The sequence below is a fragment of the Myotis lucifugus genome, unplaced genomic scaffold, assembly GCF_000147115.1.
Source record: "Myotis lucifugus unplaced genomic scaffold, Myoluc2.0 scaffold_340, whole genome shotgun sequence".
NCBI classification, from domain to species: Eukaryota; Metazoa; Chordata; class Mammalia; order Chiroptera; family Vespertilionidae; genus Myotis; species Myotis lucifugus.
Window position 1 is genome coordinate 789,281 of NW_005871388.1, and position 18,388 is coordinate 807,668.

Sequence of the window (18,388 nt, forward strand, 5' to 3'; positions counted from 1 at the left end):
CCCATCGACCCTGCCTGAATGTGAACAAGGGGCGTTGCCCCAACCCCCCAATCCGCCCCACCCTGAGTGTGACTGAGGGGTGGCATCCACAACCTCCAAATTCGCCCTGCTCTGTGCATGACAGGGGGCGGCGCCCCAACTCCCCCAATCAGCCCTGCTCTGAGACCGACCAGGGGCTGCACCTAGGGATTGGGCCTGCCCTCTGCCACTCAGGAGCAGGCCTAAGCCAGCAGGTCGTTATCTCCTGAGGGGTCCCAGACTGCAAGAGGGCACAGGCTGGGCTGGGGGACCTCCCCCCCCCCCCCCGAGTGCACAAATTTTTGTGCACCAGGCCTCTAGTATATAATAAGCCAGCTGAATAATCAAACTCTGAAATGATATGTCAAAATCAGTATCGAAAAACAAACCATAATTTTAGTATCATATAGCTAATTAACAACTGACCTAAGGAAAGTTATAGATAATTGCATTATTCAGAAATTGTTATGATCATTTCTTTGACCTGATCACTTATAAATAGGAATAGAAGTAGTTTAAAATCATAGTGCGAGGATAAATAAAAGATCGGAAGGTACTCTTCAACTGCCGAAACCACTTCTTTCCAACAAGAGGATGATGAGACCTTTACTGCTAATGAAATTTATGCATCTATTTGAAATCATAGCAAAGATTACTCGATTTCTTAGTTATGACAAAAATGAATATACCAAATCTTTTAACTTTAAAAAAGTAATGTAAATCTGTAATTCTTAGCCTGAGAGCAAAAATATAGTCTTCAATTACAAATTCTACAAAGCTTTAGAGCTCTCAGCCAGTTAAACCTTATCATGCCCCTTTGAGATTTACTCTAAAATGAGATTAGATTGAAACTTCAGAGGACTTCTTTGTCATAGCTGTTTCTATAATTTGAAAGAAATTATATGCTTTTAAAAATGTTTTAAAATAGAGTTTCTTTCCCCCTCTAAAGTTTCCTATTTCATTTTATAAAAAATACATAATCAATATGCAAGCTTTTCAGCTTAAACATAAACTGAAATCTTGAACCTGTATCTACATGGACACCAGTGTTGAATACCTGTTAATGATTTGATGTAAGAACTGGCCACTTTGAGACAATAAAAAGGCCATTTTCACTTGCCACTAAAATAAGTCCCAATTGTGATACCTGACAAAGCATTTTAGACTCAGTAGTCAACTTATGGAAAGATACACAGAGTTTAAAAAATCAATAATCCCTATCCAGTAATAACTTATATCTTATAACCCAATAAATCATATTCAGCTCTAGATAAAAGGATATGCTTATCCATGGCACTGTGAACACAGACCAGAAATACATGAGTAATTATGAGACACAGGTAATATTAGTACAACTGTCAACACAGATTTTTAGAAATACAATTCAGCCTGGAGGCTAGAAGGTACGCTAATTTTTCAAGATCCTTTCTTGCCCTAATTGAAGAAGGATTAAAGATGAATACAATGACTCCAAAAACAGTTTTAAATATTATCTGTATATGATCCTTGCAGATAACTACAACTGATCAACTATGACAGAATGGAATCTCACTCACTAATACAATCAACCACCAGTCAACATGGTTTTTTGTACACTTCCTCCTCTACTATATCTGCAAAATCTCACCCTGTAAAACTCATCACCACAGTAAAGTCAGGCTCCCTATAAATCTTCTGAGAATATAATTCTTCAAAGGCATTTGGCTATGAGGAATTCTCCCTTACTTTACCACACCTGCTTTAAGTTGCAAACCATATGGAATATATTATACTTATACTACCTACCTTTCAATAACTTCAGAAGGCAATTCTAAATTTCTAATTCAGCCTGTAATGCACATGTTTTGAAATAAGATTTTCTATGTAATTCTTGCTTCTTCACTGATTCAAGGCAGCTAAAATGCAATTTTGTAGATCATTCCTAATCTGAATTCCAGTTTTTTCCTACACAAGTTCCTGAACAACAGGTAGGGTTTGCAATCTCAGTACATGACACTCCACTTACCTGTTATAAAGATAAATTTCAAAAAAATAAATAAAGTACAGTCCAGTATAGAAAATACACAGAGAGAGAGAGAAAAAAAAAAAAAACACTGGGCCACTCAAGAGTAGAATATTTCAGATCATTTTTTATCATACAAAATATTTTTTAAATTTAATAGTGTGGACTCTGAGACAATGAGAAGAAATATTCCTTGAAAATACTGGATTACTTTTCAGATAATAAAAGGCAAAAAAATTTAAAAAGAACAATGATGATCAGAAAAATTCCATGTAATCAAAAGAATCCTACATCCCTCCTTTTATCTAACTCTTAAATAAGACAATGTCAACCTTGGCCTCACAATCTTAAAGAAGTGAAATATTCTGTGAACTGAAGTCATACATAAAGCATCTAAACACGTAGGATCCTATATCCTGAGCCAGGTTAGGAAAAAAGTGTTTGCAGAGAAGAAAACCAATGACTCCACTAAGAATTCTCCCACAAAAAGGTAAGACCCAAAGAGTATACAAAAAAATAAATACAAACAAGCAAATTTTGTATCTTTAAAGTTGTTGTATAGGGTTGGTCTTTGTTGTTGTTATTTTTACGGTTAGCAAGTAAATAAGCAACATTCTATTATCAATAACAGCAAATGCGTGTGTGTGTGTGTGTGTGTGTGTGTGTGTGTGTGTGTGTGTGTGGCGGGGGCGGGGGTGGGGGAGGAAACAACCGGAAAGTAACCAGGAAATTATAGCAAAGCAGAAATTCATTTATAATCGTAAGCTAACAACCTTTATATAAGGCAGCAAAGTCTCCTAATGAGAGAAAACTATTAGGAATTTTAAAAGCCAAATGTTTGTACATAGAATTAACAGAAAACTATTGCTATAAAACAAATGCATGATTTTAGAACCCTAAAATCTGAAAGAAAACAACTGTTGCCGAACCGGTTTGGCTCAGTGGATAGAGCGTCGGCCTGCGGACTCAAGGGTCCCAGGTTCGATTCTGGTCAAGGGCATGTACCCTGGTTGCGGGCACATCCCCAGTGGGGGGCGTGCAGGAGGCAGCTGATCGATCTCTCTCATCGATGTTTCTAACTCTCTATCCCTCTCCCTTCTTCTCTGTAAAAAAATCAATAAAATATATTTAAAAAAAAAAAAGAAAACAACTGTCATTCTAGTGCTTGCATCATATTCTGCGATAGTAGACAAATATGATAACCCAAGTTAAATGATTTAAGAAATGTCAGTATTCACTTTCTTTATATCTAATCCCAATCATTGAGGCTTAGTAATAAAAAATAAAAGAAAATATGAAAAACTTAGTTGGTAAAACTGAGAACAAAACATAATTGTTAAAACTATATCTGAACATACTACATTTAAATTTTTGATATATTCAGCTATTTAAAAATCTATGAATCAAAAATGAAGTTGAAATCCAAATTACAAATATTTTAAACAGATTTAAAAGCACTATTTTCTATTCCTTTTTCCACATAAAATATATTAACCAAAAGTCTGTATGATGCAGAAAATGTCATAACAAGATTTTGCTATGATGCTTCATGTTTCCAATTATGTATGCACAGTGAGAAACATTACATGATTCAAAGTTTTCAAAAATAAACACATGCAACTTAAAGTTTTCACAGCTGAATTTACCGTCTTGTGACCATTCTGGCAGGCTACATGCAGCGCTGTCTGCCCCATTGCGTCCTCAACATCGACGTCACTGACGTGCTGTACAAGGTCATGGAGTAGCTCTGTCCGCCCATTCACAGCCAGCCAGTGTATCTGTGCAGTCAGTTAGTTACTTAGCATTTATGCAGGAGTGTTTCACATAAAAACAGCAGATAGATGCTATTACTTCCCAACTGTGAGCATAATACACACTAAAGACTAAAATTAAAATTTAAGCCTATATATATATTTTTTTCCTATATTTTTACAGGGGGAAAAATATGCATCAAGATGTAGGTTACACCACCATGTATTTCAAAATCAAGCACTTCATGGTTCAAAGTAGTTAAGTTTAGACTAAGGATCACCAAATAGTCTGCTTCTTAGATGATCCTGGACTCTATAAATAGGTTTCCTCTATAGAAAAGGTACTGAATAATTTTCCTTCCCCAGAAGCAAACATAAATTAAAAAGTAATTAACAAAGTGAGTGCCATATTCTTTACTTCAGTTGGTTAGAGCATCTACTCCATACTCCAAGGTTTTGTATTCTATCCCTGGTGAGGGCACATACAAGAATCAACCACTGAATGCATAAATAAGTAGAACAACAAAGCATTGCTTCTTCCTCTCTCTCTCTCTCTCTCTCTCTCTCTCTCTCTCTCTCTCTCTCCTCTCTCTCTCTCTCTAAAAAGCAATCAATAAAATTTTTTAAAAATCCAATTAGAAAATGGACAAATGACATGAACTATCATTTCATATAAGAGGATGAACAAATGGTAAAAAATGCACAAATGGTAAAAAACGCATATAAAAAGATGTTCACCAATATCAGCAATTTGGCAAAAGCAAAGTAAAACTACAAGAGATATAATTATCCTAAATAATAAAAGCCTAATATGTTAAGTGTCCGGTCGTTCGGTCAGCCGTTCAACCAATCAAAGCGTAATATGCTAATTATATGCTAAGGCAACTCAACTGCTTGCTATGACGTGCACTGACCACCAGGGGGCAGATGCTCCCACTAGTAGGTTAGCTTGCTGCTGGGGTCCAGCCAATCAGGACTGAGCGAGGCAGGCCAGACATGCCCTGGAGCCCTCCTGGGGTCCCTCCCTGCTGGCCAACCTCCCGCATCCCTCCCCAACCTCAATTGTGCACCGGTGGGGTCCCTCCACCTGACCTGTGCCCCCTCACATTCTGGGACCCCTTGGGGGATATTGGAGAGCCGGTTTCGGCCCGATCCCGCAGGCTAGGCCAAGGGACCCCACTGGTGCACGAATTCATGCACTGGGCCTCTAGTACCTATCATAATTGCTAAAATAAAAAAAACATTAACAATATCAAATGCTAGTGAGGATGCTGAAAAACTAGATTCCTGGTGGGGTGATACAGTCACTCTGGAAAAGTTAGGCAGTGCATTTGAAAACTAAACATGAAAATGCCATACAACCCAGCAACTGCATTCCTGGGCATTTATTCCAGAGAAATGAAAATGTATGTTCACCCCTAAAGCCTGTACACTAATGTTTATGCTTATGGCAGCGTTACTTGCAATAGCTCCAAACAGGAAACAACCCAGTTGTCCTTCAAGAGGTGAATGATTAAACAAACAGTGGTATATCTACACCAAGGAATACTAGTCAGTAATATAAAAGAACAAACTATTGATACACACAAAAATCTAAATCAATCTCCAAGGAATATGATGAGTATACAAAAGCCAATCCCAAAAAATTCCACACATTATGATTCCATGTCTATATTCTTGAAACAACATTTCAGAAAAGAAAAATAGATTAGTGGTTGTCAGGGGTTAGGCCTGGGAGTTAAGGGGGAGAAAGGTGTGATTAGAAAAGAAGAGCAACACAAGGCATCTTTGTGGAATTGGAAATGTTCAGGATGTTGACTACGGTAGTGGACCCATGGATCTACACAGGTAATAAAACTGTATAAAACTTAATATATGTACATACATACACACAGGTAAAACTGGGTACAAGTAAGCAAGTAAAACAGGAAATGAGTAAGACTGTATCCATGTCAATACCCTGGTCAGGATATTATATTATACTATGGTCCTGTAAAATGTGATCAATGAGAAACTGGGCAAAATATACAGGGGGTTTTTCTGTATCTTACAACTGCATATGAATCTACAATTACCTCAATTTTTTAAATGCAATTTTTAACTACATGAAAAATAAAATGCTTTATAAAACAGAAAAGTAACAATAGAAAACAACTTAACCTAACTATGAATAGTTTTTACACAATCAAAAACTAAAACATTGAAAAATGAAATAACTAAAATTGTGACTCTATTGTAAGGGTCTGAGGGAATGTGCTTGTACATGAAGGGATATGGGATGAGAGGCTGAAAAAGACAGCAATAATCTTATTGTTCAGAAAATCAATAGGTGAAGCCTAAAACTGAAAAATTCAAAAGGTAGCAATATTAGCATGTCATTCAGATACAGGGAAAACAAAATGTTTAAATCCATTAAAAATAATTGAGAGGAGCTCACTATGGAATGAGAATTTTGTAGGTTGGGAGGAAGATCAAGAGAATGTTTTATTTTGGGGGGGACGAGGGTGTCATAAGGTATATGTGTATTTACTTGAGGCATAATGCCATACAATTCACCTATTTAAGTATACAACCTATAGACTTTTAGTATATTCAGAGTTGTGTGATCACCACCATCAATTTTAGAATACTTTCATTTCCCCAAAAAGAAAACCTGTACCCATTAGCAGTCACTGCCCATTTCCTCCATTTCCTAATATAGGTAAATATAGGTAGATATAAGTATGAATAAAATAGATAGATTAAAAGTCACCCTGACTGCCAGCGGGGTGAAAAAAGTCACCACTGACTTCAGCATTTCCTACTGATGTTCTTTTGCTTCTCACTGAACTTTACCTCAGAGGCAATGAATTCTTTGATAGTAGTTGTGAGATGGTATTGGTGACAAACCAATCAAATATTCCAACACACCTATTGCATCATTTTTGTAATTGTGCTGAATTCAGAATAAAGCAACTCAAGTCTAAATACTTCACCAGTAACAGCAATACGTGTAAGACAGGAAAAAGCCTAAGGGTGATGAATGATAGAGCCTTTGCAGACACCAATATTTTGAGTTGGTTTTTTTTTGTTTGTTTGTTTACTCCTAGCCCCACCCCATCCTTGACAATGTGTCTTGGCAATATTCAGGATGGGTGAGTATAAAATGTATTCTGCTCAAAACAAGTGGTGGAAGAGTGATTTTAAAGGTAAAAGTGGAAAGGGCTGGCTCTCTACCAGGGGATGCTCTTGAGCAGATCATCTTAAGAGCACATAGAAACATAGAAACTGAAGATCTGTAAAGTGATATCCTTAAATATACATGCCACCAGCCTTTGGAAGTACTCATGAAGCTCCAGGGGTATCTGAATACCACATTAAGCTCATTGTTCTAATGTATCATGCTCTCTTTCATTTCCAAGCCTTCAACAATCTATTCCACAGAGCTAGAACTCTTTTAACACTCTTTTAGCCACCACTTTTAACACTCCAATGTTTAATTGTCCCTTGGCCTCAGCTCACATGCTCCTAGGTAAGGATGGATCCCCCTCCATTTCTTCCATAGCTCTCCATCTCCTATGTTGACATTTCAATGTGTCACCAACACCTGCTGACTTTCGTGTTTGGAGATGACAAGGTCTGGGTCAGAAATATTCACTACTCTATCCCCACACCAGCAAAGTGCCTACCTAGCATATAGTTAAGTACTGTCCTTTGAAAGAACAAATGAAGAAACATGAGGAGTCTTTTGTGAGGTTGACCAACCTAGAAAGCATGTAGTCAACGATTCTCTCCTTTTGTAAAAACAATCCTGGGGCTCTTGGCTCCCTACTGAAGGTTACGTCATCTCAGCAGTGCTTGGCTTTACTCCCCTGCATGTTTGGTGACTAGTACTCAATTCTGTAGCAACACATCTCCACCATCCCAGCTTCCTTCAGCCAATGAGGTCAATGAACCCAACTGCTGAATTAACTCCACCATGGTGGTCTGGGACAAGGCAGGAACATGCTTGGCAGCCAGAATAGTATCCAAGAAAAGGAGGCACACCACACCAATCAGGCCCATAGGAGAGAACACTGAGGTTGATCCCAGGCAGAAAAAGAATAGAGACTTTTTCTATAACAGCCTGGTATAATCAAATGACCCTTTAAATATGCACATGAATAGTTTTTAGGTTAAAATTTGATGTTTAAAAATGTCCTACTCTACTTCCTTTAAAGTTTAGGAGTGGAAGAAATTAGCAGATAAAAACTAATGTGATAAACATTATGCGAATATTGGACACTTTATCTTACCTATATTAGACAGTGCTCTAAGGACAGACTGCTGACAGTTCCATAGTTTTATAATCCTCTGTGATACCTAGCACATCATTAAGCTTTATTGAAATATAATTAACAAATAAAATTATAAAATATTTAAAGTATACAGTGTGATGATTTCATATACATTGTCAAAGGATTCCCACCTTCCAGTTAATTAATATCTCTATCACCTCACAAATAGGGAGGTAAAATTTAATAAGTAAAACTTAACATCTTCTGTCATGACTTCAAAACAATTTCTCAATAATCACAAAATTCTATTTTAGCTCTACTTATAAAATAAATAATGACAATTTGATTAAAATTTTTTATTTCAACAATATCTTCAAATATCCTATACCATCCCTCTAAAATATCTATGTGGATCAAAGTATAACAACTGCCTGGCCTATGTGGCTCAATGGTTGAGCATCAACCTATGAACCAGGAGGTCATAGTTCAATTCCTAGTCAGGGCACATGCCCAAGTTTCAGGCTCAATCCCCAGTAGGGGGCCACTGAAAGTCATTGAAAATCGATAACAAAAGCTAGGGGAATAAGACTTCAAAACAAATGAAAAGGCATACATTCAAACTGGAGAAAAAAGAAGAAATATGGTGGACCATATCTTCTCTTAATAAATATAGCTGAGAACTATATCTCAAATCATTCTGCATCTTCTTAATTATCACAAAGAAGTAACTTGCAAAAACACTTGTACTGCACTTTGCATTACTATCACCTTCAATGTTATTTCTAAAAAGCATTTTAAAAATCTCAAGAAATTCTTAGCACTTACTGCTGTAAGGCCTTCATTATTACAAATGTTGACATCAGCACTGTATTCTAATAATTTACTCATGCATTTCTTCTGCCTAAAAAGAAAGAAAGTCACAAATAACTGATACTAGAAATATAAACAAATAACAATTATTATGCTATGTAAAGTATCAATCCATATCTTCAGTATTTAAATAAACACTATAACATTTGAAATAATATACAAAATTGTTTCTATGACTCAAAGATAATAGGATAAAGAAAAGGCACAATAAGATTTTCATGTCATTGGACAGTCATCATTCAAAATGCTGAGAAATTTCTACTGTTGACTGAATATCTGAAATAGTAATTTTCATTAGCAATCTTATCTAATAAAGAGGGAATATGCTAATTGACCATCACACATCACAAAGATGGCGGCGCCCACAGCCAATAAGGAGGGGATATGCTAATTGACTGCCCCATCCTCAAAGATGGTGGCGCCCACAGCCACAAGATGGCCAGCAGGGGAGCCGGGCCGGCAGGGGAGGGCCTTGGGGGTGACCGGGCTGGCAGGGAAGGGCAGTTGGGGGCAACTGGGCCGGCAAGGGAGTGGTTAGGCATCGATCAGGCTGGCAGGGGAGTGGTTAAGGGGAGATCAGGCTGGCAAGCAGAAGAGGTTAGAGGAAATCAGGCAGGCAGGCAGGCAGGCGAGCGGCTGGGAGCCAGCAGTCCCAGATTGTGAGAGGGATGTCCCAGATTGGAAAGGGTGCAGGTTGGGCTGAGGGACACCGCCCCCCATGCACGAATTTCATGCACTGGGCCTCTAGTATAACATAAGCCTAATGAAAGAGGAATAATATATATAGCAAAAGCATGTCTCAATGTTGTATCCTACATTCATGATTATAAAATATTTAAAAGTTAATACTAAGATGAATTATAAAAACATAAGCACAAAATAAAATACATGTATATGCATCCCCCTACTTACTTCATTGTTTTTCATGTTTACTGTAGTAAAATACACATAACATAAAATATAGCATATTAACCATTTTTAAGTATACAGTTCAGTGGTATTAAGTACATTCATATTGTGTAACCATCACCATCCATCTCGAGAACTCTTTTCATCTTGAAAACTGAAATCCATTAAACAATAACTCCCCATCTTTTCTACCCTTAGCTCCTCACAACCACCATGGTACTTTCTGTCTCTAAAATTTGGGCTTATATAAGTCCCTCATAAAAGTGGAATCAGACAGGTGTTTGTCTCTTTGTGACTGGCCTAATGTTAGTCACAAAGACACTTAGCATAATGTCCATGAGATTTATCCACGTTTTAGCATATGTCAGAATTTCCTTCCTTTTTAAGACTGAATAATATTCCAAAATATGTACATACCACATTTTGCTTACCCGTTCATCTGTCAATGGATACATATTTAGGTTGTTTACATTTTAGCTATTGTGAACAGCTATGAACATGGGTACAGAAATATTTCTTCAAGACCCTGCTTTCAATGTTATTGGGTATATATCCAGAAGTGGGATTGTTGGATTATATGGTATTTCTATTTTTAATTTTTTGAGGAACCACCAAAATGTTTTTTAGAGCACCTGTACCATTTTACATTCCCACCAACAGTGGACTGAGTTCCAATTTCTCCACATCCTCATCAAAACTTGTTACTTTCTGCTTTGTTTTGTTGTTTTTCTTTGATAGTCATACTAATAAGTGTGATGATAACTCATTATAGTTTTGTTTTGCATTTCCCTAATGATTAGTGACAGTGAGTACCTTTTCATGTGCTTAGTAGCCATCTGTATATCTTTGGAGAAATGCCTATTCAAGTCCTTTGCCCCTTTTGAACTGCCTACCCATTTTGTTTTGCTCACAATGATTCATCTTAGCCTGATCCATTACTAGTTACTATTCAGTATTCATCTCAATGTCCCCTTCATTAAATAATAAAATGAAAATTCATGCTTTGGAAATAAAGTGATACACACATATGTGTGTATATAATATCCATTTCATATATGTGTGTGTGTGTATATATATATACATATATATATATATATATATATATGCTTTGATTAAGGAAATATGATATAGTCCATAGCATAAAAGTTTATTATCTAGTTGAATAAATAATTATGTGCATAAAAATACATAACAGTGTATGTGTACTATATTATATATACTATACTATGTATATATAGTATTAATAAATGAGTACAGTCTTCACATAGATAGTATATGGCATACAGAGTATTTAGTACATACAATATACATGTGTATATATCACTACTCAATTAGATCATAAATTTCTTCATGCCATGTATTATATCATATTTCTTTAATCAACTCAATACTAAACATAGCTAGTCATTCTCAATAAAACTTTATAGATTATTATTAATCTTACAAATCAACAGCTACAAATTTTATTGACTGAACAAATCTTTTATAAGAAAAGAACAACCCAGCTGCCCTGACTCAGTAGCTGAGTGTCGACCTATGAACCAGTAAGTCACAGTTCGATTGTACAACTTAAGAGGAGCTCAATGAATGTTTGCTAAGCAACTTGAGTACTTGTTAATTCCTGCAGCTGCTTATGTTTTCAGACATAGCTTTTTGCTATAATTTCTTTATGAGTTCAAATTTGTATAGATTGAAGCATAGGTCATAAGGGAATTTTTAATAAATAATAAAAAAAAGTTAAGTACGAAAGGCATCCAAATTGATATTATGTCAGGGTTATGAACTCTTCTTATTCCTTTTCTCTTCACTGACCTGCCATGAGAGTAATGCAGTATCTCTCATATTTCTTCATCTTTAAAATGTAATGGTCTTGCCCTAGCTGGTTTGGCTCAGTGGATAGAGTATCAGCCTGCGGATTGAAGGGTCCAGGGTTTGATTCTGGTCAAGGACACATGCCCGGGTTGCAGGCTTGACCTCCAGTAGGGGGCGTGCAGGAGGCAGCCGATCAATGATTCTCTCTCATCACTGATGTTTCTATCTCTCTCTCCCTCTTCCCTTTCTAAAATCAATAAAAATATATTTTTTAAAAAATGTAATGGTCTCGCCAGCCATTAAACAAGAGGTCACCCGTTCAATTCCCGGTCAGGGTACATGCCCAGATTGTGGGCTTGACACCTAGTAGGGGGCTTGCAGGAGAAAGCCGATGGATGATTCTCTCTCATCACTGATGTTTCTCTCTCTCTCTCTCTCTCAATCTCCCTTCCTCTCTGAAATTAATAAAAACTTTTTTTTTAAATGTAATGGTCTCCAACTTAAATGTTCTCACCCCTCCGCAAAAAAGAAAGATAAATATATGAGTTGTGAGATGATGGTGAATGAATATGTTAATTAACTAGATGGAAGGAATAATTTCACAATGTACAGATATATCAAATCATTACAATGTATACTTTAAATATCTTGTTATTTTATCAATTATACCTCAACAAAGATGAGGGGGGGAAGTAATAGTCTCCTAAATGACTAAGTCTTCCTACTACAATTTTGGCCCTGCTGTGCACCAATTTGTCCTTTCATTTACAACTAGAGGCCCAGTGCACGAGATTCGTGCACTGGGGGGTGGGGTTCCCTCAGCCCAGCCTGCCCCTCAGTCCGGGAGCCCTCAGTGGATGTCCTACTAACGGCCACAGTCTGGCAGCAGAGGCTCAGAGCAGGCGTCCCGTGTGTGTGTGTGTGTGTGTGTGTGTGTGTGTGTGTGTATGTATCTGCGGGAGCCTGCCCCCAGCCGTGCCACGTAGGCTCGAAGCAGTTGCCGTGTGTGTGTGTGAGTGTTTGTGTCCCCACTGGGGGTCTGCCCCCAGCCACATTGGAGGCTCAGAGTAGGCTCTGTGTGTGTGTGTGTGTGTGTGTCTGCTGGGGGCCTGCCCCCAGCCACACCGTGGAGGCTTGGAGCAGGTGTCCCTTTCTGTTGATCTCTCAGGCTCCTGGCCTCCACTGTGTGTTGTACTCTCCCTTGAGCTGTGGCCAGGGTGGGGTGCTGCCTGCAGGACGCGCTTTCCCTGCTCACGGATTGCCGCAGCAACCCCAGGAACAGGCACACACGGGGGCTGCCTGCAGGCCGCCCTTTCCTGCTCTGGGATGGCCGCCAGCGATCCAGGAGCAGGCCTTGCTGGGTGCTACCTACAGGCCGCACTTTCCTGCTCACCGATCGCTGGATCGCCAGGGCACCCGGGGTCAAGCCCTGCTGGGTGCTCCCTGTGGGCGGCACTTTCCTGCTCTCTAATTGCCATGGTGTCTGGGCTAGGGGCGGGGCTTAGGCGGCGCGGGGCTTAGGCGGCACACGGGGGTCCCAGCTGGGGGCGGGGCTGCACACAAGGCCCGGATGGCGGCTCGCGCTGTCCCGCCCTGCCTGCAATATGCAAATTAGCTCCCATCTTTGTTGGTGGATAATTTGCATATCACGCTGATTAGCCCATGGGAGGCATAGCGAAGGTACGGTCAATTACCATCTTTGTCTATTATTAGATAGGATTCTTGAAACAGAGTACTGAGATATTTTCTATATGTAACTTTTTCACAGACCTTTATTATTATCCTACTAGAACTAGGGATAAGGTATCTAGACCTGAGATTAATTCAGCAAGTAAATAAATAATCTACTCTATGATTTAGGGGGTGACCTCCTACAACATACCTAATGTGGCCAAGTATTAAAAAAACAATAAGCTGTTACCTAAACTAGTTCATATGCCAAATCAGAAAATGGGGAAGACCAGATAGGGTCAAAGGACTATATGCCTTTTCCACTCCAACCTAGACATCCCTGAAGTTCTTGTTCTTTGGGTTTCACCTTAATCCTTGTATGCAAAAATTTGTCTCAGATTGATGCAGTAGACAATTTTAGCCCCATATCCCTATCTAGAATCCCAGTTCAGAACAGAAAACAAAAATATTTTCAAGAGTAAACAAAAGAAGAGACACATGGAAATATACTTTCATAAAGAAGTTTTATAGCATTAGAAAAATGTTTATAAGGTCCTCAAACTCACAATCAAAAACTACTTATTTTCATTTTGAACATAATTCCTATCATTTTTACCTGGTTTCTCAGTCAAACAGAATTTTAAGAAGTAATAAATAGTGGTAGATGCAGACAGAGATGTGACATCTAAAATTTTTTACAAAAAAGGAGAGAAACCCATAAAAAGTATAGTAGGATTTAAAAACAGTACACAATAACATAATGATGTTCATAATGATGACCAGAGTTACCAGGAAAAGGCAAAAATTATATTCACATTTTGGAAATAATACTTTCATAATGGAAAAATGCTGATTTAATTAAAAATTTAAAAGAGGGCTAGCAAGCACATTATTTATTAAGGAAACATTTTGTTGTAACTAAAATGAAAAGCAGTTTTGGCACTGACAGGAGTAATCAAGAAAGCTTACTCCATGCCCTGACCAGTGTGCTCAGTTGGTTGGGTATGGTCTCATGCACTGGGCTCGTGCAGGAGGCAACGTTCGATGTGCGGCTCTTACATCAACGTTTTTCTCTCTCTTCCTCTTCCTTCCTCTCTCTCTAAAAATCAATAAAAATATTTTGAAGAAACAAAAAAACTTTCATCCTTAAAAATAAAATAAAAAACAAAGCTAACTCTATCTAGTATAGCTCATTCTCAAATAGTTACTATGAATAAACTGGATATAATAATATTTACTCTGGCCCTGGCCAGTTAGCTCAGTTGGTTAGAACATCAACTGGATACGCCAAAGATGCAGGTTTGATCTACAGGCAGGGTACATACAAGAAACAACCAACAGATGCATAAATAAGTGGAACAAAAAATCGTTGTTTCTCCCTCTGTATCTCTGTCTCTCGCTCCCTTCCTCTCTCGCTCTAAAATCAATGGGAAAAAACACACAACATTTAATCTGCATTTAATTCCATAAATAAAATTAACTAAATAAGCAATTTGGAAAATACAACATGGAATAAACTGTGACAAGAGATTAGCAGGAAAAAGAATACCTTTTAAGGCAAAAACCTTTCCTTTCAGAAAATAAAATGTCACTATAAACCAGTGATTCTCAACCTGTGGGTCGCGACCCCTTTGGGGGTCGAACAACCCTTTCACAGGGGTCGCCTAAGACCATCAGAAAACACATATATAATTACATATTGTTTTTGTGATTAATCACTATGCTTTATGTTCAATTTGTAACAATGAAATTGGGGGTCACCACAACATGGGGAACTGTATTAAAGGGTCGCAGCATTAGGAAGGTTGAGAACCACTGCTATAAACCAAGTAAAAATTAACTTCAACACATATATTTTCAAGAAGAAAAATATCGGTAAACAATTTCATAAATTATTAAATATGATAGTTATTTAACAATTAAATATAATGACCCAAGACCAATACAGGGGGAAAAAATCAAATCAATGTAGAGTGCCTTGAATAATAATAATACAACTTAATCTACCTAAGAAAACGAAATATTTACCCATTTCTAGCTGCCAAATGAAGTGGTGTACAGCCTGAAATATCTTGATAGTTAGGATTTGCTCCTTTCTTTAACAGCAGAACCAAGCATTCCACAGATCCACAACTAAAACAATATTAAAAATAGATCAGATACATTCAACACAGCCAAATTGATATAGCTTAATTAAAGAACAAAAAGCTTATTAAACACATTATTTTTGAGGTCCATATTAACCTAAAAGATGACTTCTGTCACAAATAATAAATATCCTCTACTTTAAAATATAGGATGGGGCAAAAGTAGGTTTACAGTTGTTCCTATGGAAAATAATACAATAACTAATAAATAATAACACAAGAATAAACTCTGTTTCATGTACTCACAACTGAATACCTATTTTTGCCCACCCCTGTATAAGGCCAATGACCATGTTTAGTTAGCATATAAAATCTCATATTGGTTGGATAAAAGAAAAATTTCGATGAATGAGAGTCTAAGTATTTCTAAAAAAGACAACCCAGTGCCTAACATATTCTGCTTTGATCTAGAACAAGCTAAGACAGTGGATATTAGACTAGAGTCCAATCCCCAGGTTAAAAATATATTTAGGTAAAGAATGTAAGCATAGCACACTATGCCCTTAACATATAAAGAACCATTCAGATGTCTGTTCTCATTTCTCTCCATAACTACCCTGGGCCAACACTGATTCAAATCCTACTACTACTGATCATTACTCTAGACGAGAGTTCAATTCAAAATAGCTTTAATCTTACTTTGCTGCAATGTGAAGCAAGCTTCTTTTCACACGTCCAAATGCATAATTAACATCAAACTTTGAATTTGATAGTAGTTCGGAAACAGATCTACACAAAAGAATATTAAAAGAGTTGATACATTTTTTTAAAGTTTTAAAAAACAAAGATCTAGAGTTAATAGCTCTTTAGTTACTCTTATCAATATATTTAAAAAATTCTATCCCACATAAACCAAAAAAATGGGCACTGTTTTCTAAGTGTAGCATGGCATCCAAAAACCAACTGCTCTGACATATGAACTATTGCTGAATGTTTCCTTGTCTGCATTCTGTGTAATCTGCTCTGAGGCTATCCAAGTAGTCCTCAGCTCCCCTTAGAATGTTTTTTAAGAAACATAACTTCCTTTTTAGGAGATATATATATATATATATATACACATACACACACACATATACATATATATATATTCTACCTACACTAAAAAAAGAGAAACATGTAAATTGGTGTCACTCCGCTAAGCCCACCAGCCAATCAGAGGAGTATGCAAATTAACCCAGCAAAGATGGTGGTTAATTTGCATACGCAGGCACTGAGCGAAGACTGAAGACTGAAGACTGAAGACTGAAGACTGAAGCGGCCGCAGGGGAGAAACCAAGCCTTGAAGCTTGGCTTTTCCGCTGCAGCCGGACCAAAGGCCTGGGTCCCGGGTGCCGGAGGAAAACGGGTGCCGGCAGCCAGGGGAAGGAAGGCCTATTGCACGAATCTTAGTGCAGCGGGCTTCTAATATATATATATAATGTTTTTATTGATTTCAGAGAGGAAAGGAGAGGGAGAGAGATAGAAACATCAATGATGGAGAATCATCTAACAGCTGCCCCCTGCATTCCCCCTACTGGGGATGGAGTCCACAATCTGGACAGGGCATGACTAAATCTAACCGTGACCTCCTGGTTTATAGGTCAACACTGAACCACTGAATGACACCGGCCGGGCTCCCCTAGAATACTGAGAAATAAGGAGAGTAGGGCTGGCTGCTTCCCTTGCAGAAACCTGAGCCCATCTATATTAATTTTGTCCAAATAAGAAAATCAAAGACAAAAAAACACATTTTAATAATATCAGATAGGAAGTTTAAAGCAAAAAACTTGTTTCAAAATATAGTTTTCCTTCACTTTCTTCTCACTACACCAAATTACCTAATGGTTAACCATAGCAGAGCTGTCTGCTGCAAGTGTAAACACCTCATCCCACAGTCAGATAACTGTACCTTATATGACCAACCAAATACCTGACTTAATATCTGACCATTCATTTAGAAAATCTCTTACCATAAGATCTCAGAAAATCTTTTTTCTTAATTCACAGACAGAAAATTATAACAGGTTAAATAACTTGCCCCAGGACAACATCTATGAACAAACTGTGTGTGTGCATGCACGTGTGCATGCGTACATGTGTGTATACTAGTACACGACATTTAGATAAATTTATACCTCTCAAAAAGTATAAATTTGTAAAATAGGAACTCACCTGTGTTGATCAGCCATAACCATTGGCATTAATGTATAAACAGCAGTTTCATTATCTGAGTAAAACAAAAAAAAAAACAGAAAAGAATTCATTTATCTCAGACTTTATCCAAAGGGTAATACCTAAAATTATCTTAAAATTTTCTTAACTCCACATAAAAAGTGAGAAGAGGTAAAAAGTTAAGGTTAGTGAAGAATACCACAGGTATTGCAAAATTTGCAATGCATATTTTCTTATCCTCTCTAATGCTCATTCCCTCTACATCACCACAAAACTTCTTAGCTTCTAGATCTGAGGGAAAAATTAGAGCCCTAACAATTTCTGTAGCTTTAACAACTAAAATTTCTTTTAGTTCCAAAGAGGTGTTTATTGACTTCATGTTTTATCATACTTACATGTACTTTGGGGAAACTTATCCTTATAATAAAAGGGTAATATGCAAATCGACAGGACTGCAGAACACTGGTCGCTATGGCATGCACTGACCACCAGGGGGCGGATGCTCAATGCAGGAGCTGCCCCCTGGTGGTCAGGGGGAGCTCTGCTCAACCAGAAGCAGAGTGCCAGAAGCAGGGTGAACGCAGTGTGGTGACAGGAGCCTCTCCACCCTCCCAGGCAGTGCTAAGGAGCAGCCAGCCTAGGGCAGTAGTCAGCAAATTCATTAGTCAACAGAGCCAAATATCAACAGTACTTCTTCAAAATAGACTCGCCCAGGCCGAAAACAACTTCTGCGCATGGGCCACGGAGTTTCAATCGCACTGTACACGCGCCCGCACGTGGTATTTTGTGGAAGAGCCACAC

General features: G+C 37.8%; 1 protein-coding gene across 9 annotated transcripts in view; it reads right to left on the reverse strand.

Annotated features, from left to right (window-relative positions):
* Nucleotides 1-17,637, reverse strand: part of HACE1 (HECT domain and ankyrin repeat containing E3 ubiquitin protein ligase 1) — an 82,932-nt gene extending 65,295 nt beyond the window's left edge. For 4 of the 9 annotated variants that reach the window (XR_002832203.1, XM_014466440.2, XM_023764595.1 and 1 more), the window contains exons 1-5: nt 17,588-17,637; nt 16,076-16,165; nt 15,318-15,422; nt 8,853-8,928; nt 3,667-3,798 (exon numbers count right to left, since the gene is read on the reverse strand). Coding sequence is in view for 6 of the 9 variants with exons in the window: in XM_014466440.2 (XP_014321926.1) it covers nt 3,667-3,798; nt 8,853-8,928; nt 15,318-15,422; nt 16,076-16,165; nt 17,588-17,616 (432 nt within the window). In the remaining 3 variants the exon portion in view is untranslated. Of the gene's footprint in view, nt 1-3,666; nt 3,799-8,852; nt 8,929-15,317; nt 15,423-16,075; nt 16,166-17,587 lie in introns of those variants that run through there. The other 5 variants (XM_023764601.1, XM_023764596.1, XM_023764598.1 and 2 more) reach the window with 4 other exon arrangements.
* Between the last annotated feature and the right edge of the window lie 751 nt (nt 17,638-18,388).